At 39.0% G+C, this 27,002-nt stretch overlaps 1 protein-coding gene and 1 long non-coding RNA gene across 5 annotated transcripts in view; one reads left to right on the top strand and one right to left on the bottom strand.

Moving 5' to 3' along the window:
• The first annotated feature begins 807 nt into the window (after window positions 1-807).
• Window positions 808-9,174, top strand: LOC140499268 (uncharacterized). 2 transcript variants are annotated; one of them, XR_011965331.1, is made up of 3 exons: window positions 808-4,591; window positions 7,011-7,278; window positions 8,514-9,174. It is a non-coding gene; the product is annotated as an uncharacterized lncRNA (long non-coding RNA). The 2 variants fall into 2 exon arrangements; XR_011965332.1 differs by having other exon boundaries at window positions 814-4,591; window positions 7,116-7,278.
• Window positions 9,175-17,522: 8,348 nt separating this feature from the next.
• BRAP (BRCA1 associated protein) overlaps window positions 17,523-27,002 on the bottom strand; it is a 29,349-nt gene continuing 19,869 nt past the window's right edge. For all 3 annotated transcript variants that reach the window (XM_072600441.1, XM_072600439.1, XM_072600440.1), the window contains exons 10-12: window positions 26,044-26,133; window positions 21,026-21,129; window positions 17,523-20,006 (exon numbers count right to left, since the gene is read on the bottom strand). In XM_072600441.1, the coding sequence (XP_072456542.1) occupies window positions 19,652-20,006; window positions 21,026-21,129; window positions 26,044-26,133 (549 nt within the window). In that variant the 3' untranslated portion in view covers window positions 17,523-19,651. The remainder of the gene's footprint in view (window positions 20,007-21,025; window positions 21,130-26,043; window positions 26,134-27,002) is intronic.

Below are 27,002 nucleotides of genomic sequence, written 5' to 3'. Positions count from 1 at the left end.
ATTTTTTTCATGTTTTTCCCGCCTTTGGATATGTCTCTTTTTTTACAACATTACCAAAATGGTAATATGTTTTCCATGATTGAACATGTATAACCTATACCAAATTGCTTACTGTCTCAAACAGGGAGAAAGAAAAATTGAGACTCAAAATTAAAAAAAAAATAAGGCTAAAAATTGTTTTTACAGGTATGCAGAGAAAAAATAAATTATTAAAAAACAAAACAAAACAAAATAAAAAATCCAGTATCATAGATTTAAAACATTGACTCAAAACGAAACAGAATGCCAGTCATGTCTGATTCTTCATGACCCCACTTGGGTTTTCTTTGCAAAGATCCTTGAGTGGCTTGCTCATTTCCTTCTCCAGATCATTTTACAGATGAGGAAACTGAGGCAAACAGGCTTAAGTGACTTGTCCAGGGTCATACAGCTACTAAATATCTGAGGCCAGATTTGAACTCAGAAAGATGAGTCTTCCTGACTCCAAGCCCAATACTCTACCTGTGGAATTATGAGACACATGTCTATCACCTAGTGAAGGGGCATGTCACACTCTTGAGTGGACAAATAAACTGCAATGTACCTGTCTGTCTGTAACCTGTGCTGGTTTATTGGGGCAGTGGCTAGTAAGAACCTTGAAAATTCTTGCAACAGTTCTGATGACCACAGATTCTCATCAGAAAAGGTGATTTCAACCAATCTTGGAATATCTAAAGAGGAAGACTGGGGAGAGCCATCACTTTTATCCTCTAAACTGAGAAAACTACAGACAGGTTAGTGTTTTGTACTTCCATATTGTCTGTCTGTTTTATCTTGTGGCCAAGAAAACTTCATGTTTCAGCATGGGTAGTGTAATAGTAATTTAAATGGAGAGATCTTTCTCATTAATTAATAGGCCCATATGGTCTGAAAGCCTGGGTCACATGTGGTGGAAGGAGCTTGCTGAAGAGGCAGAACAGGAAGGGTGGAGTGGACTGGGAAGAAGTGAGTGAGTGGAGTCAGGTCAGAGGGGAAAGAACACAGGTCAACTGACACATTGTGACAGTTGATGGTGAGAAGGCCCTAGCTGGGAGAGGGAAGGTTTGAGACTGACACATTGTGACAGTTGATGGTGAGAAGGCCCTGGTTGGGGGAGGGGAGGTCTAAGACTGACACATTGTAACAGTTGATAGTGAGAAGGCCCTGGTTGGGGGAGGGGAGGTCTAAGACTGACACATTGTAACAGTTGATAATGAGAAGGCCCTGGCTGAGGGAGGGAAGGTTTGCTCTCTGCGTGATCATGTTTATTAACTTCTTGGTCACCATGACAGATTTGGCTTTCTGGTTCTGGGATTTGGCTTTCTGGTGTTTAAATAATTGTTTTTCTTCTGCCTTCTACATGGACAGTCTTTTATATTTTGTGATTGAGAACTTTGCTGGCACATTCATAGTCACCACCAGAGCTGTGAATATTGCCTTGGTGATGCATTTGACATCATGAACAGGATCGCAAAGTAAAGAATCTCTATTTGGAAGCAGAAATGATTTAGAGAAAGACATTAATATCCCAGGATGGGAGGATTTGCCATATTCCTTACTAGGAATATGGCAAAAGCACTGGACTCTATGAAAACTGGAAAGTGAGGTTACAGTAAGGGGAACTTGGAGATCTGGAAAGGTGTTTGCAAGGAATACCAATAAGACCAAGGAAGGAGTTGGCAGGGGTAAGCAGGAGAGGCTGGATTTTATTAACAGCTTACCATATTATGTGTAGAAACAGAGATGAGCTGCTTAAGGAAAAAATTCAGATGGAAAAAAGAGTACAAGAGCAGTTGGGGGAGGGGGGGTCCTCAAGTGGAAGGAAAGGCTGTTCATTTAGCTCAGAAGTAGTTGAAGGCAAACAAAAGAAATGTACATCTGACCTTTGTGCAGACCTAGCCTAGTTGCCACAGTGGCAAAGGAAGTGAAATAATTTTAGAGGAAGAAGTTTCTCAGTCAGAAGCATGCCAAATAGTGAGGAGGAATCAGGAGAACCAAGGAGGTAACTCAGTGTTTAGGGAAATAATTGAGGATTTTATTCAGTAGGAGGTCACAGAAATTTTGAGTAAATTCTCCCAAGGGATGGGAGAATCATAAATATCTTGGATGGTGAGAATCAGTGATGATGGAGCTGGAGGAATAGCTATAGATCCTGTCAACTGCATGAAATTTTTAGGTATTAGTCAGAATCCTTTTGTACAGCAAACTTTTGGAGATCACAATGTGCAATTAGGTAACAATAGAACTAATCTGTTAGCTTTGGCTGCAGAAAGCTGCAGTAAGCTGCAGTAGGCAGTATCCTACTGACTCTATGTGGCCTACTGGAGACAGACCCTGATATTCACTTAGGGACTGTATAAGAAAGTTAAAGGAAGAGGTAATGAAGACTGCCGTAATGACCAAAAATGCAGATACATACTATGATACTTCCTTTGCAATTTACCATAGGAATATAATAGTGAAGAAGGCTCCTCCTATTTACAAGCACTTGATTTTGATGCTAATAATTGGGGAAATAAGGCACCCTATTTCAGAAGTGCTGGACAAGATTTCACAGGTGACTTAAAAGACTGGGGAAAAGACAACATTGCTAGAGAGAAAAGAGTAGATAGCCAGGAAATTAAAAATCAGAATAAATTGACAAGGAGAGAACTGTTTACTGCTCTATTGAGATCAAAGGTAGATTTTAGAAGCATAGATGGTATTCCAACTAATGAACTATACAGAATGTACTGAGAAAAAGGACTTGATATTAGACAAAATAGAGAAGCAAGAACTGCCCCTACAGATCCTGCTGAATCCTTGTATCTAAGTTTATCACATCTTCAGGGAAAATAGGATGTTGGCCAAACCCTAGCTCAGATTAGGATTAGTAGCTCAAGGAATACATGCATTGGCTGGAGTGATAGATTCTCATTATCAAGGAGAAATTATTGTAACGTTCCAAAATTTAGGTGATGGACCCATACAGTTTTGTAAAAATGATAGAATAGTTCAAGTGATTGTTATTCCTTGTGAAACAAGACCACTTGTGAAAACTGACCCTCCTTCTGAAATAACCAAGAGAGGAACTGAAGGATTGGTTTCGACTGACAGAATAAAATTGGGAGCTAAAGTATGGGTAAAATGGAAGCCAGACAACATTCCAAAGGCTACAGAAATTAGAGCACATGGGAAAGATAATACCATAACGATTGTTTATTCAGGAGAGGATGATTACCAAATTGAACCCTAAACTCATATATTCTACCATGAATGAGGCTGTAATAGTGGGTTTATGGACTCCAGAACCACAGCTGACCCTATATCTACCCTGTTTCTGGTTATTGTTTCCTTGTTTTTTGGTTTTTCATCTGTTAAACTTGTTTTCAAGATTTGTTTCCTATAGGCTTAGTACCCTCCACCTGAAGATGCCTGATCCCTTAAGCTGGATGTCACCTCCTATCCATGATGGTGATGTGTCATCTCTGGACATGAAGTTGACCAAACTTCAGATGCCAGTTAAAGAACTGATCTCCCAAATGGGATCACTTGGGGCAGGGACAGCTCTACGTCCAATCTCAGCAGGAAGTAGTTGTGGAAGAAGAGACCTTAACACCTTACCCCAAGATTTTGGGCCCCATTTGTTGAGAGGGAATGATGGGGGGCTTGTAATAACAGTTGCCCCATTGACCTATGTAATGAATATGAAAGATCTTGGGGCCGAATGTAATTGTAATTTAAATGGAAAGATCTTTCTCATTAATTAATAGTCCCATATGGTCTGAAAGCCTGGGTCACATGTGGTAGGAGTAGCTTACTGAAGAGGCAGAACAGGAAGGGTGGAGTGGAACTGGGAGGAAGTGAGTGAGTGGGGTCAGGTCAGAGGGGAAAGAACACAGGCCAACTGACAGATTGTGACAGTTGATGGTGAGAAGGCCCTGGCTGAGGGAGGGGAGGTTTGAGAATGACTTTGGTGCCTGCTGAGATCATGTTTATTAACTTCTTGGTCACCATGATGGATTTGGCTTTCTGGTTCTGGGATTTGGCTTGCCGGCGTTTAAATAACTGTTTTTCTTCTGCCTTCTACATGGACAGTCTTTTATATTTTGTGATTGAGAACTATGCTGGCATAGTCACCATCAGAGCTATGAATATTGCCTGATCCTAATGACCTTATTTTCTGAAGGCAAATAAGCATGTTACTTTGTTTATCTGATGATTGTCAGTCTGTCATTTGTAACAATTGTATTGTCTTGATCATCCTTCCTATTTAAATGTTATATTTGGTCTCTAAAGCTAAGGTAAAACTTGAATGTCTCCTTAGGACTTTCTATATGGGTAGGGTGCTAAGATATCATCAATTCCATGAGAGAAGCTACTAAAATAATGAAGTTCTTTGATGAAAAACTAAGACCACATGGGAGGACCTACAAGTTTGCTTATAATACACTGTGAGTTTTATCTGATCGTGTTCATCCTTCGTTGCCAAAGAAGACCATGCCATCAGAGAAATGATGCATGACTTGCACTTGACTATCCTGTCCCAAAACCTTAAACCTACTATCGAATATATTATTTGACCATCACCCAGGTAAATTGTGAAATTGTATTTGCTAATAGTATGTATTAAAGTTACATCTTTGAGGCTAATTAGCAACATAAAACCTTAGTTTTAAAGATTTTATTTCACATTAGGGGTTAATAAGCAATATGGATATCTGTTAGTCTGGAGTCTTATGATAGCCAGTTTTTTTCTGTTTTTTTTTTTTTTGAATGAACTAACATGTATTCATGGTATGTAGGAAATACCAGAATGTCACTATTCTTAATTTTTAATGATTGATCTCTGTTCCAGGATGAACTTAAATTAGAAAGGATGAATAATATAAAGCTTTATATGTGCTTATTCTTCACTATTATTGCAACAACATGAAAAAAATAATAACATAGCCTTAAGCTGTGCTTAGTGGAATTTTGCTATTTGAGGTGAAATCTCTTCTCCCCCCTCACTTAATAGTATTTTATTTTTTCCAATTACATGTAAAGATAGTTTTCAACATTCACTTTTATAAGATTTTGAGTTCCAAATTTTTTTTCTCCCTCACTTCTTTCTTTCTCTCCTCCCCAAGATGGCAATCTGATATAGGCTATACATGTACAATCATATTAAATATATTTCCACATTAGTCATGTTATGAAAGAAGAATCAGAACAAAAGAGGACAACCGCAAGAACAAAAAAAACAACAAAAAAGAAAATAGTATGTATGCTTCAATCTGCATTCACACTCCATAATTCTTTCTCTGGATGTGGACAGTGAGTCTTTTGGAAGTGTCTTAGATCATTTATTTGCTGAGAAGAGCTAAGTCTATCATAGCTAATCATCTGCACAATGTTGCTGTTGTGTTCAATGTTCTCCTTGTTCTGCTCACTTCACTCAGCATCAGTTCATATAATTCTAGGTTTTTCTAAAATCCACTTGCTCATCATTTCTTATAGTACAATAGTATTCCATTACTTTCATATACCACAACTTGTTCAGCCATTCTCCAATTGGTGGGCATCCCCTCAAATTTCAATTCTTTGCCACCACAAAAAGAGTTGCTATAAATATTTTTGTACATGTGAGTCCTTTTCCCTTTTTTGTGATCTCTTTGGGATACAGACTTAGCAGTCACATTGCTGCATCAAAGGTAACGCATGGTTTTATAGCCCTTTCAGCATAGTTCCAAATTACTCTCCAGAATGCTTGGATCAGTTGGAGGTGAAATCTCTTGGGAATGTAATTTGATATTGTTCTGAGTTTTGATTTCAGGGTATAAATGTCTGCACTGTCAGTAAGCCAATATTCCACCATTCAAAGGAAATGCCATGTGCTTCCCAAAGGAATTACAGTCTGAAAACTGTGGAAGTTTATCTCTGTACCTGAGAAAGTTGAGAGGACAACCTTGTGTAGGCAAAGATAAAATCCTCTTGATTCAGTTTCCCCATTGTGCTATTTCCTTTCTGGACTGGACATTTTCTGAACTGCTTAATTCTAAACCTGGCTATATCACCCTGTGAATGGTGTGGAACTTTGCTGTGTGACTGGCTGTTAACTAGGTCTATTACTTAGTATCAAAGAGAGCTAAGGGAGATTTTCCCCTATTATGCTTATGTATGTGCCCTTGAAGAAACAGTCTTGATATTGACCATGTCTCTCCATTTTCCCTTTATAGCAAATTTCTATAATCAGGGAAAATGAATTGTAGAAATTTTTGTGGCTGCAATCCTAAATTAATTAATAGATGAATGCTCTTTTAGTTACTATAATGAGATGCAAGTACGAAAAACTTTACTGTTTTTAATCTGAATTTATGGCCAACTCCATATCTTAAGCACTTAGGTAAAAATGAGTTCTTAGACTTGTCATCCCCTTGCTAATAGTTACATATTCATGTATAAAATTAGTTTCTTAAGGTACCTCATTCTTTTAGGATGATGTGAAGATAATATGTATTCTCAAAAGAGGGAAACAGAATAAAGATGTAAAAGTTTTTAAATTTTAATGAAGTAAACTTTGAGAAAAAAATATTAAATTTTTTTCCCCTAACCAATATTTACACACACACACACACACACACACACACACACACACACACACCACACATATATCTATGTAAATTGACTTTCAAATGTTTCTCATGGAATATACTGGTTTTGGGTATGTTTTAATAATAACTGGATTAAGGGTTTTACATGTAAAATTGCATGAATTACTCTAAAGAAATCTTAAAATTATGTTTTTTTTTTCTGTTTTGAAATCCCTATCTGTTAATATTAAGAAGGGCTCATTTTACAAGTCAGGTCCTCAAAGATCCTTAAAATTTTTCAGCCTGTTTATAGCATTGTCTACAACAGGTATAAGGTTCGAGTAAAGATAGAAAGAGAAAGTGGTATGTAAAAATTGAAATTCTCTGGACTTTCATGTGTAATTATTATAAGTTCCTAACTTGATGTTCTTCCAACAGGATCAGCTTGAGAAAGTTTGAACTGACTTCCACTGCATGAACCGTTTACTGGAAAACCAAATTTAAGACATAATACAAAATTGTATATTGTCTTATTACTCACAGATTTTAGCAACATTAAATAGGAAATCTCTCCTTACAAACTGGAGGCAGAACAGTGGATTTACTAGGAGGACGCTCCCCAACCCTCCCTGAAAGCTGCCCTGAGAATGAGGCCTATTCCAGAATTTCCAAGGGAAGATACTTCCAGGGATGAGACACATGGCAGGTGAGACTCAAATGTAATGTCTCGTTCAATGGACATTGGGAATGGGTTACAGCGAGATGATGTTATTTAATAGTGATGATTACCATTATATTATTTTGGTTTTTTGTTTCATAGTGTCTGTGTTTCCCAGCAAGAGGGGCATGTCCATATCCCATTTATTTATTGTTTGGGGATCAGGGACATTCCTTCTGCAACTTTTGGTTAACTGAAAACTTGGCTTCATCTTACCAAAACTTGATTTATGGAGGAATAATTTACCTGTTTCTAACATAAAAACATTACCTGTCCAACAAAGGGAATTTTGAGCTTCCTGAAGTGATTTCATTATTTGTCAGCTCCCCTAGTGGTGTGCAAATCTCCCTTCTTAATCCATTGTGAACCCTCTAAATGTAGTTTAATCTGTAATCTCAGTTTACCTATAGACTGGTTAACACTTTGTCTCCCTAAGGGAAACATGAGATTATGACTCTGATTAACTAAATTCGTTCAACTTTTATGACATTGAAGGAAGTACAGGATTATGATATTTTTCTGATACTTATGGCCACAGTGCACTTCCTAGTGTAAGATTTAGCTCCCTGACTTACTCAAATTTATCCCTCTATGAGACATTGGGAAAAGTTTGTCACCAATCTGGTCCTTACCCCTTAGAGGAATTCTTTTAAACTCTAGATGAAGTAGGCAGTGAGAAGAAAAATATTGAGTTGGGTAATTTTAATGAACTCCCTTTGAAATCATAACCCAGCTTTCTTCTTCAGTAATTGTGCTTCTGTTAGTATGAGAATGTTGGGCTTTACTAAGCCTAAGAGAGGGAAATTGATAATTATTACTTATCACTTATTATATTGTTCAGAAAACTTATTATGTTGTTTAACTCCAACCAGAGATTGTCTGAATCCAGAATGTTGTCCAGGAATGCCAGAAATGGCTACAAGGGTTCCCCTAGGCCCTGAACCTCTACCCAAAACAAGTCCACCCAAACTTGTATTTGGGGTGCCTCCTGTGTTTCGATTTTGTTCACATTTTATTGACTTTACATTTACTCATATCCATCTCAAGCGACATTGATTTCAAGTTGCCCTCTTGGCAAAATTGCTGTTCATGTGCTGGTTCCCTTGTCTAAATCCTACTGTATATAATGTAAATTTTGCAGACCTTGAATGAGACGGAGCCACACCTCCCTTCTGGCTTGCTCTCCTCTACTAAATGAATTAATCCATTTCTTTCTAAAACAGATTTTGGGGTTTGATTTTACACTTATCAGCCTAACAACCAACAAAGATTCCAGAGGACTAATAAGGAAATATGATACCCACCTCCTGATAGAGATGAAAGTCCCAGAAAGCAGAATGAGACAAACATTTTTAGGTCGAACATTTGTTTTGATTGAATATACATGTGTATAATGGGTTTTGTTTTTCTTGAGTTTTCAGTGAGAGGTTGGGAATGTTGGTATGGGAGAGTGAGGAGGATCTTGGCTGACTAAAAGAAATAAAATATTTTCAAAGAAATCACCTCAAATTGAGCTTCTTAATTTGGGTTTCATGAACCCCTGTAATTTTACCATAGTTATGAAGACTAGCCAGGTAATAACCACTGCAAATTGCTGTATTTATACATATTCTCTCATTTGATCTTCACAAGAACCTATTCTAATTATTCCCATTTTACAGATGAAGAAATTGAGACAATGTAACTTGCCTAGGATCAGATAGCTAGTTTGAAGCAGCAAGAACAATGGATAGAGTGTTGGACCTTGAATCAGGAAAGCGAGTTCAAATCTTGACTCAGACACTTCTTAGTTGTGACACTGACCAAGTCAAGTCATTTAACCCAGTCTGATTAATTTTCTTCATCTATAAAGTAGCAATAATATAATAATAGCAAGAATATATTAGCAACATATATATTATAGATATTACGTTATATGTTATTGCTATTACATATTTTGTATATTGCTACATATTACATGATATTATAACGATAATAATAGCAATAATAACAGAGGCGTACTTAACTCCCAAGGTTGTTGTGATCATAAAATGAATTATTTGTAAAGCATGTTGCAAACCTGAAGGTGCCACTTAATTGCAGAAGCAGCTAAGTGTTGAACAGATTCTAACTTTCCTATAGGTGAATCTTTACCCTAGGCATAAATCTAGTGCAGCACCTACTGAAGGCTTACTCCTCCAATCTGCCCTAGCAGACTGGGTTCCTAGAAGGCTGTAGCTACTCTTAGCTAGGGTGGTGGGCTATCTACCTGTAGCTTGAGACCCCAGTGGTATGCTTCCAGCAGACTCAATTAGTTAATTAAAAAAGGAATTTACTCAACCAGCATAAGTTGTACATTTTGCCACTAACATACACAGAATGTGAGGATGGAAGAATGGGCCTGAATTTAAATACAATGGTATTGAGGCACAACATGTTGGGAATATACATGGGTAAAGCAACTCCCACCTCTAGAGCAGAAGGGCCCTTAAAAACCTTTCTTTCTCCAGATAATCCTCAAATTCACTGTGGGGTGGAGCATCAACGAGTAGTTGCCCTGCTGGGCTGGACTAGTTCCTCCAAGGTTAATCTGCTGCTGGGCAGAAACAGGCAGATTGCTCAGCACAGAAACTCAGGCCCTTCATAGGGTGGGGTATTCAATGGCCAGTTGAAGTCTTCATCTCCACCCCCAGTCTATGACTTAGCCAGGCATTTTAATGTTCTTTTCAGCTAAACATTACAGTACTCTTATAGTACTAGTTTCCACAAGAGCAAGTCCCCCTGGCCTGAGAATTGGCAAAAATCTTTTTCTCTCTTACTCTTCATTCTGAGGTTAGTCACCTCCAAGAAAGAAGCAGGAGAGATCTTGTCTCTCCTGTTCAACAATTCTTCCTGGTTCTGAGCAAATTTCCCCAGGGAGAGTCTTCTTTTACTTACGGTAATCAGCTGGTTACAATTCCTTATTTCTCTTGGGGGTCTCTGGCAGAAGAGTAGCTGGGGATAAAAAAGCTGCTTAGGACTAGGTTCATTGTTTCTGCTGGCCTATTTACTTGCAGTTCAACTACTCAAGCCTCAGACTCTTTTTAAGGTTCAGGGGTTTTTTCCTTTCAATCTGAAGGTGCTTCACTTTTACATTACAATGTTTTTATTTTCCCCCCTTCAAGCCTTCAGTCTTGCTACATTTAAGGGGGGGGGCACATCTTCATCTATTTATTTTTTAGTTTTCAACTTTCATTTCCACAAGATTTTGAGTTCCAAATTTTCTCCCCATCTCTCCCCTCCCCCCATCCCAAGACACTGTGCATTCTGATTACCCCCTTCCCCCAATCTGCCCTCCCTTCTATCACACCTCCCCCTTCTCTTATCCCCATCTCCTCTATTTTCTTACAGCACAAGATAGATTTCTCTATCCCATTGCCTGTATATCTTATTTCCCAGTTGCATGTAAAAACAATTTTCAACATTTGTTTTCAAAACTTTGAGTTCCAACTTCTCTCCCTTCCTCCCACCCTACCCATCCCTACTGAGAAGGCTAGTAATTCAATATAGGTTATACATGTGTAGTTATGCAAAAGACTTCCATAACTAGTCATGTTGTGAAGGACTAACTACATTTCCCTCCATCCTATCCTGCCCCCCCCATTTATTCTATTCTCTCTTTAGACCTTGTCCCTCCCCAAAAGTGTTTACTTCTAATTACCCCCTCCTATTTGCCCTCCCTTCTATCATTCCCCCACACCTCACTTATCTTCTCTCCTACTTTCCTGAAGTGTAAGCTAGCGTTTCATACCAAATTGAGGGGCACATCTTTATAAAAGAATCAAATAAAATTTGCAAAGTGTTTTGCAAACTTTAACACACCATATGAGTTTGTTAGTATTGCCGTTATTATTTGGTTCAGGCAAAAACACAAGTTCCTCAGCTCTCCCAGTATACAACAGAGACCAAAAGACAGTCAGGCCTGGGATCTCCCAGTTCCATGAGTCTAGCAATAACTGAACAATAACAGTAGGGCTCTTAAGAATTAGTAACCTCTATTTCCACATTGGAGAAAAAATCCTCAAGAGATGTCATATCAGAAAGTGAAAAGAAAATGACTTTTTAAGAATTTGACCAAAAGACAGCTTTCTCCTGAGAGGCATAAAAGGAAGGTATTGTGGAAAGAATAGATGAGGGGGAGGATGTTATCTTTGGGGTTGTTTTGTTACAGTAAGGCAGTGATTCATTCTTGTTTACAACTGTTATAGGACCAAAGCAGCAGTTGGGAAGAGGGGCATTGAGAAGAGAAAGAAAGAAAAGCCAAAATGCTTTTTTGCAGTTACTATTGCTGATTGATTGCCTGAAAATCCAGGAGCCCAGCCAAGGAGAAAAGTGCAGGGTTGGCAGGAGCTGTGGTACACTGTGTATATGTTTATAGAGTCCAGCCTACAGCACAGTGCCCTCCGCAGTCCAGTTGGAGAGATTGCTGGCCACGGCCCCAAGCCACATCATGTTCCCATATTATTAAAGGTGAATATGCTGGGGTGAATTGGGGTGGAGAAGGAAGGGATTTAGGGAAGGGGGAGAGAAGTGAAGATTATCTGGCTGCAGAATGTGTGTCCTTCAGAAGGCCCTGGTTGGGACTGAAGTCAGTGGGTACTGACTTTCTACAGGATGGGAATAAATTATTTTCTTTTAAATCCAAAAGATTACTTTTCTTGTTTTAGGGGCAAATGAGGTATTCCTCAGAAGTTCCCATATAGCCTTTTGGTTATTGTAAGACAAAGAGTTTTTAAAGATTCTGAAGTTTCAACTTACTGTGGTTAGCCTGCTAGAATGGTTGGGAATATGGTTCAGGTCTTTAGCAAAAGAATATTTGTGGAAAATGCTTTCCAACCATCTGGCTGTGAAGTCACAATTTGAAATACCTAAAACTAACTCCCCCTGCCTTTCCCCCTCCCCTCCACCCCACCCTCCCACCTCCGGGAATGTGACCATATAGTTAGTTTCATTTCCTTCCTAGAATTGCCAATTATTAGTATTATTTTTCTTAAACTAGGTTATTTCATGTCATCTATCCCTCTGGCCCAGAAATAACTTGTTCAACATTTCCTTTAGTGAGAGCTGGAGTCTCTTAACGATAAGTGGTATTAAAACGTTGTAAAGCGATATCCACAGGAGGTTTCTCAAGTTGTTGGATGCTCCTCATCCTCCTAATGGGGCAAACCAAAAACCTAGGGGCAGCTAGGTGGTGAAGAAGATGGAATGTGAGGCCTGGAGTCAGGAAGACTCATATTCCTGAGTTCAAATCTGGCCTTAGACACTTCCTGGTTATGTGATTCTGGGCAAGTCACCTTGCCCTGTTTACCTTGGTTTCCTCATCTTTAAAATGAACTGGAGGAAGAAATGGCCAACTGCTCCAGTATCTTTGCCAAGAAAACCCCATCTGGGATCTCAAAGGGCAGGACATGACTGAAACGACTCAATTACAAACTTTTCAGGGGCCCCTTGGAAGAAGCTTTTGTCAGTTGCCTTTTATGTTGAGGGAGAAAAGTGGTGAGCTGTGGCAGTTAAGAATCGTACAATCCCAGAGGTGGAAAGATCTGTACAGATGGCGCTTCCATCTTGCTCATGGTTAAGTTAGAACATTTATGAAGTTGCCTATGGTGTGCTCAGGGGCTGTCTCCCCCAAGCCTGAAGCACTTTTTCTTCATCTTTTGCTCCTGGCCTCCCTCGAATCTGTTAAGTCTCAACTAAAATCCCACCTCCTACCTTGCCTTCTAACCCTCTTAATTCCAGTGCCTTCTCTCTGCTAATTATTTCCTCTTTATCTTGGATATAGCTTATTTGCATATTTCCCTAACAGATTATCTCCTCCATTACTGTGAGTTCCATAAGGGCAGGGACTGTTTTTTTGGGAGGATATCCCCAGAGCTTGGTACAGTGCTTGTCACGTAGTAGACAATATTTATTGACTGGAGATACAAAAAGAGGCAAGATTCCCTGTCATCAAGGGGCTTCCAAGGGAAGACAACATGCAAACAAATATACATAAAGCAAGCTACAGACAGGACAAATAGAAATTAACAGAGGGAAGGCTCTAGAATGACGAGGTGTTGGACAAGGCTTCTTGTAAGAGATGGCATTTTACTCTGGTTCCTTGTCCCACATCTTGTCTGATATATTCCTGCTCCTAGTGCAAATATCTCACGTCTGGCCTAGACTCACCATCCCAAACCTGTTCCACTTTGTGTACCTTCCTAAACATGCTTGGATAGCCTGAGTTCCAGCTTCCTTCCCCTGGAACTCAAACAACTCACTGCATTGTTACTGGGGAGCTTTCAAGATATCTGTTCCCTTCTAAGGTCCACCACATGACTACTATTTCCATGCCAGACTCCTACAGGGTACTTCCAGTTGGCCCTGCCTTTACATGCTATCTTTAAGTATTAGGATGTAAGATATTTGAGGGAAGGGTGCTTACTTGTATTTGTTTATCTGGCACTTAGTAACATTTAATGAACGCTTTATAAAAATCATCTGGAAGTCCTCGAGGGTTTGCCAAGTACAATCTCTTAGTCTTTTACTAAATTCTTCCTTGGTATATGTTTAGGGCTCAAAATAGGGGTTCTGAGATCAGATGATTTAGAGCCAGATGATAATAAACAAAGTGTCATCATAGTTGGGAGACTGTGGGGAACAAAAGACATTGTGGTGTGGCGATGTCAATCAACTTTACTAAGCACTGTATGTATGTATGTCAAGCATTGTACTAATGGGAATAGAAATACTGGGGAAAAGAGAGAGTCCCTCTCAAGGACCTTATATTCTAATGGAGAAAGATAACACACAAAAGGATGCTGACAAGCTGGTGAAGGAAGGAGATAAAGGTACCAGGTGGGGACAGGAGTACAGCCTGGAGAGGAATGAGACATGGGTGCTCTCCTTAAATGGAGGCTCTGGGAGAACCTCAATATGTGCATTCTAGGACTACAGTGATGTTTCAGGATGAAAAGCAAGTTCAAATCCTGCTCTTGACATTTCCTAGTTATGAGATCACGTGCAAATGATTTAGCCCTCTCTCCCAGCCTCAGTTTTCTTAAGAGTTGTGCAGCTGGAGAAGGAAATGGCTGATGACTCGAGCACCTTTTCCAAGAAAACCTCAAATGGGGTCACAAAGAGTGGGACACAACTGAAAATGGCTGAACAACAACAGTGGAAGGAGGGCTGACCTTGGCGTGAAGATGACTTTGCCTTTAACACATTTTGGTTTTGTCTCTGGGTCTCATGCAACTCTCTAAGATGGAGTTACAGACCTGTTGCTAACTAGTTTCCACAATAAAAAAAATCAGAGGCAGACCAAAACGACAAAAAAGAAATGGGGATAATGCCTGTATTTATTTCATAAGGTTGCTGTGAGCATAAAGTGAAAATATATATATGAAGCACTTATAAAAATTTTATTTTTTTTCCCAATAAGCATTTATTTCCCCTCCACCTCGTTTAAAAACAAACACCAAACCCCTGTGACAAATATGGACAGTCAAGCAAAGCCAGTGTCTATATTGTCCATATTCTCAAATGGCTCTCATATCTATCAGTTCTTAGAAGGTGGGCAGTATGTTTCCTCATAGGTCCTCTGGAATCATTTCCTTGATCCAAAGTTCTTAAGTCTTTCAAAGGTATTTATAATGCTGTCATTATTTCGAAAGTTCTCCTGGTTCTGCTCCCTTCACACCATCAGTTCATACAGAGATTTCCAAGTTTCTCTGAAACCATTATTTTCTTATAGCACAAGAGAATTCCATCACATTCAGATACCATAACTTGTTCAAACAATCCTCAAACAATGGGACCCCTTATTTTTCGGTTCTTTGCCACCAAAAAAAGAAGTGCTCTATTTTTGTACTTATGGTTCCCTTTCCTTTCTTTGACAGGCAGCTAGGTGATAGAGTACAACATGCTACACCTAGAGTCAGGAAAACCCAAGCTCAAAGGAGCAGTAAGTCAATTACCACCTATATATTCCTCAGCAAGTGTCACTAACTGCTCTCACTCTCCTTTTCTTCATCTCTAAAATGAGGATAGTAAAGGGGTGCATAGAGTGTTCAGGAGGTCTAGCATCTCTGGTGTGAGGGCTTGCTGAGGCCTTTCCAGGGCTGTTCATCCACCATTACCCAACTCTCACCTGTGGCTCCAAGAAGCTGTAGCATGCACAGCAGCCACACCCTACTAAAGCCATCTTGGCACATGGACTAAACCAGATTGAGGGTAACCGACAGGCCTCAAACTCATTGTTAGCGGGATGTCAATTCCAGGCAAGTGAAGACTTCCCCTGGCAGAATGTTTGGATGAGGACAATTTGTTCCAACTACCACAAAGGCAGCTGAAGCAGGTGCTGTAGAGTGCTTAGAACCTGGTCAGATATGAAGATGGCAGTCATTTACTACATCCTTACTTCTGTCCTGCCCCTGGACTTCGAGAGAGTGCGGAGGAAGACTTGTGCAACTTTGTCTCACACAAATCCACTTCACAGCATGAGTCAAGACATCACCCTGCAATGTCATTGATCTTCAAAACAAAGGACAAGGAACTTTCCAGGGTTGTTGTGAGGATAAGATGATGTTTTGCAAACCTTAAGAGTTACATAAATACTATTATCATCTCTTTGGGGTGTAAGTTAGGTCAAAGAGTATGCACAGTTTACTAATTTGGGGGGCATGAAAGGAGGAAGGAAATAAATATTAAGTGCTTGCTATATGCGTTCAGGGAGCACTATATAAGTATCAGCTATCATTATTAGTAGAGATTGCCTTTTGTAATGAAAACAAGTCTGTGCAGAAGTCTTGCTTCTGCCTAATAGTGAACTACAATCTACATTAGCAAATGATATGTTTTATCTTCAAAGAAAATAAAAATTTTTGGACTGAGGCTCTTGAGACTCTGGGAAAAGTTTCCTAAGCTTGACAAATCACAAAGTCAACTTGATATAAAACTCCTGATTGCTTGGACTGACACTTTTCACCTCCATTCTCTCCCTCCCTATTCTCAATGACACCTGGTAAGACCCTTGTTATCCCCTACACAGACTGTTACAATAGCCTCTTAATCCATTTTCCCAAATAATACATATGGGAAATGTTGAGCACACTGCCTGGCACTTAGTAGGTGCTTCATGAATGCTCTGGGCAGCTGGATGGCTCAGTGGATAGAGTGTCGGTTCTCTTCTTCATATGTTCAAATCTGGTTGCAGACAATTATTAGCTGCTCTAGGGAATGAGAGTAATAACCACTGTCATTTATAATGCAGGTTAGGCTTTGCACAGCACCTTTCTTAATGTTCTCATCTGGCCCTCACAACTCTGGGGTAGAGCACTATGCATGTCATTAGCCCCAGAGCTTAGCTGATTTACACAAGAGGCACAGGCTCACAAATGTCTGGGACCAGAAAGAGCATGCATTTTCCTTGCTCCCAGGCCAGAACCTTATCCATGAACCTTCAGATGGTCACAACCTTATCTTGCCTGGGTCCACTCCACATGATTCACTAGATCCCAGGTAGCAGTGACAGTGAAGACTGAGAAAGCCCCATTGTGCTAGGCAGTGAGTGAATCCTTTCTGATGAATCTATTTCAGCTACTAGGACATTTCCAACACCAGCCTATGCAGACAGATCTTTGGGGACTAAGGTCTGCTGACCTTTGATTTTTGTCTCCCAGTGTGTTTGGAACTCCCCAGTGAAGGTATAAATGCCAAGGAGGTAACCACTGTGGTGATGGGAGGGGTCACCTGCTCCAGGAAGCCTTTTCTAATCTGCTTGGCCATTAGCTTTTGATGCCTTCTCCTCAAACCATGTATTGATTTAGCTACTTACACGCTCCTTGAGGACAAGGACTGTTTCATGGTCCTTGTGACAGCTATCCCAGGAACAGGAGGTGCTTAACAAACCCTTGCTGAACTGACTGTACTACGTATCTTGCAGATGACCCAGGGTACTCTGCAAGGGAAAGGCCCCTCAGTGAAAGAGCTCTTTGACAACAGAGAAGGATCCTGCCCCCAGATTGTTTTTCAGCTAGAGTCTCTGTTGTCTAAGTGACTGAATAACTAAGGGTATATAAGTCACTTCCTTCGCTTTTCTATCCTAAGCTCCAGAATCAGGGGTTGATGGTAGCTCCTGAATCCAAGCCACCAATACTCTCCCAAAATATTAACGAATAGCATGTCCTTAATCAGTTTTCAATTCAAGACATAAAAATCACACCCAGACAAGAGTGATTCCAAAGCTGAGCAAATTTAATGCAATTTTCCCATCCAAGGTAGTGTGGGGATGGTAAGTGGCCCATTTCCATCTTGGAAAATGCAGTAGCAGCTTCCCTCCCTAACCCCACCCCCCTCTGAAATTCAGTTAAATTCAAAATACATGAATTTCAAAACAAACAATTTTTAAAAATATACTTTGTCTAGTTAAGACTTTATGATATCTACCTTGATATAACATCTTCCCCTCCAATTATTACCTTTACCTTTTGTTTATTTCCCTGGTATAGCCTTTCATAGTATTTCTTAGTTCTACCCCTTCTGAAAAATCACTGCTTTCCCACCTGGTTATTTTCTTATTTTATGGTGTAGTGAGCCTGTAAAAAGGATGCTGCACACTTCTAAGCTAACTCTAATTCTCTTAATTAGGTCACTATTCCAGCTTCTGAACAGTCAAACATGCAACATAAGCTCTTGGCCAAAAAGCAGGATTCTAGCTAGTGTAAAAATATATTTTAAATAAAATAGAATTTCTATAGGAGAGAGAATCTGATTCAGTTTCACGCGCCCACAAAGGTTTTAAGATAGCTCTGTACCTAAGGCCAAGTCAACCTGTCTAGTAGATCTATACTAGAAAAGGACTGAGAATGTTTAAGAATATTTACGTGAAAAAAGCTGCTTAGAAATACTGTGGCAGCAAGTCAGAAGAACAGAGGGGGAAGATGCAGCTGGTGCACTAATAAGATGTAGATGAAAACTTGAAGAAAAAGGTGATGATGTAGCCCAATCACCATCAAAAAATAATTCTGAAATGTGATAATTTGGAGACAAACTGATTAACTGTTGCATTAAAAAATCTAGGACTTAACAGTATTTGCCATGGAATTTACTCTGCTGCTTGCTTTACTCAAGGTTAAAGGCTGACAGCCAATACTGTCCTCACTTGAAGTTTGCTCTGCATATCCACAAGTCATGCTATAGTTTGAGATTCTAGATTAAGCAGCTGACCCACCAATGTGGATCAAAACAAATGATCATTTGTAAAGGGGCTATGTCAAATTCCCTATTCCCTAATTCAGGTGCAATTTAGTCTTAGGAGACATTTTTCTTTTCAAGTTTATTTCAGCTTCTAGCTCAACATGGAATGTAACCTATATGAATATTTAATCAGAACTAAATTCAGCAGAAAGCACAGCTGGTAGGACATGTACGCCATATACCCCCACCTAATTTAAATGCCCAACTTGGCTGTGTTGCTTGGTCAGTTTATTTGGCTCGATCTACTGAAGCAAGAGCACTTATGAGGGAGAGGGCTGTTGGTAAGACTCTGGGCAGAAATCACTAAACCTTCAAACTTCAGTGAGACATAATAAAATTAGGTGGAAATAAAGTGGAAATGCTGTTGCCATGTCCATGGTGAGTGTGCTCTGCCCAATTTTGCTTGTTTTGTTTTATTTTCCCCTGGCTATGCCTAGAACTGGAGTAGATGCCACAGTAACATACATCTATGTCACAGACTTCCCCAAACAGGATGATGTTCCCATCCCCTCTAGCAGGGCACATACATCAACAATATTTGATAGAAAGTAGTCATGCTCATCAGTATCCAACAGGACCAGCTTCTGACAATGTTTTCTAGAACAACCAAATGGCTTCTCCAGCTTTAATGTGCCTGTTTTCTTGACCTCTGCAGCTGCTACTGCTCCAAGGGTCCTTTGGTACTCTTGTGTCTAGGAAATTTTCACAGAGATTTCAAACTTTTTCTTAATATAAAAAATTGACCCCAGGACTTCAGTGTGAAATATGCCAACTCAGTAAGTACAGCTGAAAAAATGTAGAGTTAGTTTTGGGTAAATTTGGAAGGCAAAATGGTAATTAAAACATGTCAAGAGGTTAGCTAAATATAACAGTTTAAAGAAAAACCCTTTTAAATACTGCCAATTCCCAGTAGCTGTCCTGGTCATAAACCCCTATAACTCATTAAACAACACATTAGGAAAAAAAACGATCCAAACAATTTCATGTTGATCCTCACTTGGTGTACTTACTTATTCAGTAACCAACCTCACATTGAGCTGGCAGCCCCTGACAACCTCCTGGTGACAGGGGCCACTGTCTTAGCCACAAGTGCTTGCTTAGAAGAGGCTCACTTGCCCCTCTTGCCCCGACCCTTCCTGGAGGGCAGTTTCCCTGTACCTCCGACTGAAGGGGAGCTTGCCGCAGCAATGTTGATCTGTCCCTCCTGGATTTCCTGCCGGGTCTCGGCTGGCAGGTGATTAATTTTCTGCTGGGCTTCTAGGTAGAACATGACATCACGCAGCTGCTCCTGGATCTCTGTGATCTGCATGTCCTTCTGATCACAAGTTTCCTTCAGAATTCTCTCCTCCTCTTTGAGCTTGTTTTGCAGGAGGACTTGATTGGCTCGCAAACACTTGTTCATTTCCTGCTCTTCCTTGAGCTCAGTGGAGAGTTTGGCTAGTTTTACATTCAGCTGTGTGCACCTTTCAAAAAACAGAGTAACACAAAAGCACATTTTCTATTGTTATTACCCTTTCTGCTCTGAAAGCCAATGGGGGAGCCAAGGCTCCAGGGCCTCTTTAGCAGGTAGGCCTTTTCCCACTTTAGTGAGGTAGAGCATTTCACTACCACATTAGGATCAAGAATTTCTGAGCAATACTCTCTCTAGCTAACACATTTAGAGTATCACAGTAACATACTCACGGATTATTTAGAACATTAAAAAAAAAAAAGTATCTGGATTTGAAAATTCATAAGCATGTTATAGCCTAGCCACAACTACTAATCCTTTCCAAAAGTTGTGTCTGTCAGCAGCTGGGTGGGTGCTTGGGAGATGGCAATGTTGATGAGGAAATTATGAGGAAAAGCAGCATTCTTAGAAATTCAAGGGCTCTGACCTCAATGGATATACTGCATAGGGAGGGGGATTATATTCTCAAAATTAATTTCAAGACTAAGTGGCCTATGGACCTCCCTTCCATTCTCTCAGGGCTCATAAGAAATAAGTGCCTCTGAAGGGCACCCAGAAAACCCAGGAAAACTCTTTTAACTCTGTAATACTCGCCTTTCTTCCCAAACACCTGCAACAGGCTTATGTTCTGACCCACAGCTGGTTAATCGTTTGCTTAGTATTCATCACCTGCCCCTTTCATCCCCTCCCCACCCCAGACAAAAAAGGGAGACTATACTAACATACCTTAATCATACAGATATCAAGAGAAGAAGGAGCTCTATTTCACACTATCATTTAAATTATTCTGACTATTAAAGATAAATAGCCCATCTTCTACTCCATAGGAGGTCCAAAAGCAGACAGGGGCTATATAGAAAGGGAGAGTATATGCCAAGCCATGGAAGACTGATGAGGAAAACATTTTTCTAAGTATTAACACTACTTCATAATATCTAAAATGTTCCCATAACTGCTATGGAAATTATTCCATTATCTGAGGACTGACTTGAAAAATCCTTTAAAGACAAATACCTAGCACCAAATACGCACTTTCTTTCCACAGACTGCTTTTCCTTCAGGAGATCATTGAGTCTGTGCTCCAGAGTGTCACATTTCTCAATTGTTTCTTTAAATTTAGTCTTCATGTTGTTAATCTGAAAGTACAAACAGATATCATATCTACACTTCAGGCAGGACAAAGTCCTATAAATGTGTCATTAACAGTGATTATTTTCAGTGGTAGCTTCTAGACTTTGAACAACTAAACTACAACAGAAATGGTCAACACCTTAACCTGCTTTTCCCCACTGTCAAGTATTTTTTCTGCTCCACTTACCACTTTCTCAAAAACACAATCAAAACCCCTTGTAACAGTTAAGTATTGGAAAACAAATTCCCATCCATGTTGGCCATGTCAAAAAACATGTGTCTCATTCTGCATATTAATGTGTCATTAATTTGCCAGAAGGTGGACAGCATTCTTCATTATCAGTCCTCTTGACTCGTGATTAATTACGATGCTGATCAAAATTCTTAAGTTTTTTCAAAACTGTTGATTTTATACTTTTGATGCTATGGTATAAACTGTTTTTCTGGTTGTGCTAACTTCACTTTGTATCAGTTCATAGAAGTTGTCTCTAGGTTTCTCTAAATTCAACTTCTATCTTTTCTTATGGCACAATAATATTGGGTTACATTCATATACCAAAATTTGTTCAACCATTCCCCAACTGATGGGCATCCTTTTAGTTTCTAGCTCTTTGTCACAACAGAAAGAGTTGCTATAAATATTTTTCTATCTATAGGACCTTTTCCTCTTTCTTTGATAAAGAATGAGATCAAACACTTCTCAACAATCCAACGGATCTCTATGCTCCTTGGAAATTGTATCAAGAAAATCAATGAGAAAAATAAAATTTAAAATAAACTCTTGATAAAAAATGTACATGCCACAATAGGGCATAAGAGGATAAAACAAATACAAGAGATATTGCAGAGGTGCCCTTGAGACTTTGCCCTCATGTCCTATGACCAATTACATCTTGCCAAATTACAAATTTGGATTGCTCCCATCCATCCTCCTTTCTTCCTTGTTGTGTACCACTGAAAAGAGCTGCAATCCCTTTATACTTCCCTAGTCACTTTGCTATTCCACCCACCAAAGAAAGTTATTCCAAACATTGTGTTCTTTCCTCAAGTCTCATGGACTCCTCTCTCTACACCCTCTTAGCTAAGAAGATGTTAGCTTCCTATGAGAACAAAAATATCAAGGTGTTTCTCTAAGACTTTCTCTTCTCTCCTCTGCCTTCCTCCTCTCACATCAATCAGATATCATCCTCTACTATCTCTTCAACAGTTCTCAATTATCACTTTTATGCAAATGATTCTCAGATCTCTACATCTAGCTCTAGTCTTTTTCCTGAGCTACAGCCATACATTTACTGTCTCTTGGACATCCAAAACTCTTTGTCCCACAACCATCTTCCATCTACTCTGTGTATATATATCTTGTATGTATCTAGTTGACATGGTGTTTTCCCAAACAGAATGTAAACTCCTTGAGGGCAGTGACTGTTCTTTGTCTCTGTATCTCCAGTGCACACTGTCTGGCACATGGTAAACACTTAATATATTTGCTGACTACTTAGTTATGAGAGAAGAGTCAAAGATAACATGAACAAGGGAGGTAAGAGCAAATAAGGATGCTATAGACAGAAATAATGAACTCAGAAGGAGGAAAAGATTCAGTGGGAAGATAAATAAGTTTGGTTTTGGACATGCTGAGTTTGAGGTTTCCACAATGAGATGCCTTGTAAGAGATCCATGTTTGGAGTTCAAAAGGGAGGTCAAGATGGAGACGGATTTAGAAACGAGACCCATACCATCTGCCCTACTGACATTTTCTCCTGAACATGTCAGTACACCTATGGCCTCTTATTATTACAGGGCAACAAGATTATACATGGTAAAAAGTTTCAGCAACAAAAAAAAGTGCTACAATTAAAAGCACTCAAATTAGAACAACATCTCATCATGAATTAGTTGGAAAGTGTGGTTTGTCCTTGAGTTGATGACAGCTCTTATGTCTTTCCAAGTTGTTTATTTTTACAATATTGTTTTTATTCCATTAATTGAACATCAATTTAAATTTAGTTAATTTTGGCCTTCTTCAGCCAGGTACTAACTTTTTACAAGAAATTAACAAAAACAGACTAAAATGCCAACAAAACCCAAAAACTAATTAAGTAATTTGACTGAACAATAAGTCAAATGATTTCAGTTTTACCTCTTCTCGTGGCAGACTCCCAGCTTGAGTGTCTAAAGGCCAGTAAAAATGTCAAAAAATAGACAGCAGGAAGGAAAACCAAAAGGGCCAAAACAATCTGTCACCTAGACAAACAACTTCTAGTTAAGAACTGTACATAGAAAGCAGAAAACTCATACTAAAAGTCACAGTTCTCTAGGAGGGCCCCATGGTAAGAAGATCTCACTTCAAAACTTTTCTTTGTATTGGTTCCTTTATTTGTTGCATCACTGCTGTGAAGCAACTAAGCCAAAAAAATCCTAAAGGGTAAAATACCATGAGATGACCTTTATGAGTTGTTTGCATAAAGCATCCTAAATTGCAACATCAGTGCTAGTCACCATAAAACCTGTAATCAAGGTTGTAGAGTAGTTTCCATCATATAGCTTCTCTCCCTAGTCACTAATAAATTTCCAGTGGGTTGATCTTTGGCTTTGTCAAGGTCATCTTCCATGGCAGTTTGAATGGAATCAGTTAATTTTTAGGGATTACTGAAAGGGTAAGGAAAGTACAACAGTTAAAGTGGTACTTTAATGACATACTTAGGGTGGAGAAGGGGCTGATCCTGGGCTCTTCTCAGGTTATTTCAGATGAACATAACCTCTAGTTAGTTTTACCAAGCCAAAGAGGCTTCAAGTACGGGCTCAGAGATGAATTATAGTGATGATATACAAACAAGTATCATATGAGATCACCTGAGTGAGAAAGCACTAACAACTAATAGAGGGAATGCCAACAACCAAATACCCTTGGAGAGCATACTCTTTCCCACCTATTACAATCTACAAAACCCCAACGAGTATGAAATATTTTATAAGTTATAAATCCTTAACATTAAGCATTTCTCTTGTTGGGAAGATTACAGTATCTTTGTTTTTTTCTCTTATTAAAGATGTGGCTGTGACAGCATATTTTGAGCTTATGTCTATTAGGAACTCAACAGATCTGGTTCCTCCTCTTTCACAGGTTAACTGGCAGGTAATCCAAGGGTCACTTGACAACTAGGCACTAGCCCAAGCAGAGAGAGACTGTGCCTTGGATCCTGAGGTCTGGGAAAGGCCTAATCCAACTGAAAAGTAGTTCTCAGTTCTAGCTTTGCAATATCTACAGTGATTCCACTTAACAAAAAGGAAGGTCACAAAATCCTTTAATCAAAATCATTTTAATTCACTTTAAAAGAATATGCCACCCATTCCACTTTACGAGGAACGGAGAAATTATAAAAGATTAAGAATCACCATACTAAATACTCTTTTGGAACCCAACCACCTCCTTTCATCCTCTTTTTCCAGAGTGCCTCACACACACTAGGTGCTTAATAAAAGCTTACTAAACTGAACCCTCCTCCCACTCAAGGAAATAGTGTCTGCATCAATAAGGCACATGGTAGGAAAAAAAAATTTTTTTGACTTGGATCATTGTATTGATAAGTCATTCACAGTTGTTTCACTATACAATATTGTTGTTACTGTGTACAGTGTACTCCTCATCCTGCTCACTTCACTCTGCATCAGTTCATGTAAGTGTTCTCAGTTTTTTCGAAACCATCCTGATTGTCATTTCTTATAGCACAACCATATACTACAACTTGTTCAGCCATTCTGTAATTGATGGGCATTCCCTCAATTTCCACTTCTTAGTTACTCCAAAAAGAGCTACTATAAGTACTTTTTGTGTAAACAGGTCCTTTTCCCTTTTTTATGATCTATTTGGGATACAGACCTAATAGTGGTAATACTGGATCAGTTTTATAGCCTTTTGGGCATAGTTCCAAATTGTTCTCCAGAAAGGTTGGCTGCATCACTTCATAACTCTACCAACAATGCATCAGTATTCCAATTTCCCTACATCTTCTCCAGTATCTATCATTTTCCTTTTCTATCATATTAGTCAATCTGACAAGTGTGAGGTGGTACCTCAGAATTGCTTTCATTTGCATTCCTCTAGACAATAATAATTTAAAACATTTTTTTTTTTACAGAATTGTAGATAGCTTTGATTTCTTCATCTGAAAACTGCTTCTTCATATCCTTTGATCACTTATCAACTGGTGAATGACTTGTAGTCTTATAAATTTGACTCAGTTCTCTATACATCTGAGAAATAAGGCCTCTATCAGACATACTTGTTGTAAATTTTCCTCCCAGTTTTCTGCTTTCCTAATTTTGACCGCATTGGTTTTGTTTGTGCAAAAACCTTTTGACTGAGTATAATCAAGGTTATTGATCTGACATTTCGTAATGCTGTCTCTTGTCTGGTACTAATATGATAGGTAAACTACTCCAAGCTCCCCTAATTTGGTTATGGTATCACCCTTTATATCTAAATTTTACATTATCTTGGTATTTGGTGCATAACAAATTTCTAAAGTCCTAGTAAGTTAGCCAAATCTTGTTTCCTTTAATTTACAATGGTGCATACAAAGCACCATTGTATGTTCCTAGGAATCATGGTCAGGTTCTGAGCATTAACTACTTCTAAGTTGCTGAACCATATGGTTAATTCAAATGACAAGCCTCATACTCTTAGAAAAAAAACCCTACGCACAGCACTAGATAAGTTAAGATTAAAAACAAAAAAGGCTGTCTTCAAAATTAAGATGTGACTTAAATGTTTTTACCTAATAGGAAAAACACTTTTTTCTTTGGATAGCAGATTGGGAAGGGAAAGATTTTAGAACTCATCCTCCTCCCAAATTTTCCCTTCTCCCCACAATGTTAGAGACCAAAACAATATTTCCCCAGCTACCAACAAGGAGACTTACTTCCTCAGCAGTATCTTTTTCTATCCGGACTATCTTGTTTTCCCAGTAGATTCGTTGAGATTCTAGCTGGCTTGTCAGTAAATAAGAGTACTAGAACCAGAAAGAATAATATAGATATGAAATAATTGTTGGCAAATTGCTGAAATCCATTTAGAAAGCTGAACCAAAAATAATTCTGTAGAAACCTATGAATAAAAGTTACAACATTTTTATCTTGATTGAACCTACTATTCTAAAAGAGCTGGATTGGACTCCATACTTTTCTGAATGACACATACATATACACATATGCATGTATGTATATTTCCTAGCATGTATGACTTATGTCAGCCATATCTAATGGACCATTAACATAAAACTACATATGGTCATAATGTAAAAGAAGTAAAAGGCAGTATGATGTAGTGGTATGACTGTCAGCTTTATTGTTAGGTTCAAGTCCCGCTGGTGATACAAACTTGCTATGTGACTCCCAATGGGCAAAAAATCATAAGCTCTCAGTCCCCTCTTTAAAAACGTCTTTTTTTTTTATAAGATATAAATGAATTGCAGAACTTCATTAGGGAAAAGAGTTTCCACACCAAGAATTCCACCTCCCCCATGCTAACTACCAAAGTAATGACATTTATATGGTGCCTTGTGAAGCCAATATGTGTTAGTGTTATATATGTGTGTTAGAGATTATTAATATTATGAGGAAAACATGACTGCATTAACTATTTTCTGGCTTATTTTTTCAATACCCCAAGTAGTATAAAATTCCAGGCATTATCAGATTTGATTTTCTTACAATCAATGTAATGAGAGAGTGAGAGAGAGAGAGAGAGAGGGGGGGGGGGAGAGAAGGAGAGAGCGAAAGAGAGAGGGAGAGAGAGAGAGGGAGAGAGAGGGAGAGAGCGAAAGAGAGAGGGAGAGAGAAAGGGAGAGGGAGAGAGTGTGTGGAGCTTAAAGGAAAGGCT

The sequence above is a fragment of the Notamacropus eugenii genome, chromosome 4 (assembly GCF_028372415.1).
Source record: "Notamacropus eugenii isolate mMacEug1 chromosome 4, mMacEug1.pri_v2, whole genome shotgun sequence".
NCBI classification, from domain to species: domain Eukaryota; kingdom Metazoa; phylum Chordata; class Mammalia; order Diprotodontia; family Macropodidae; genus Notamacropus; species Notamacropus eugenii.
This window is presented reverse-complemented; position numbering and strand designations above follow the sequence as displayed.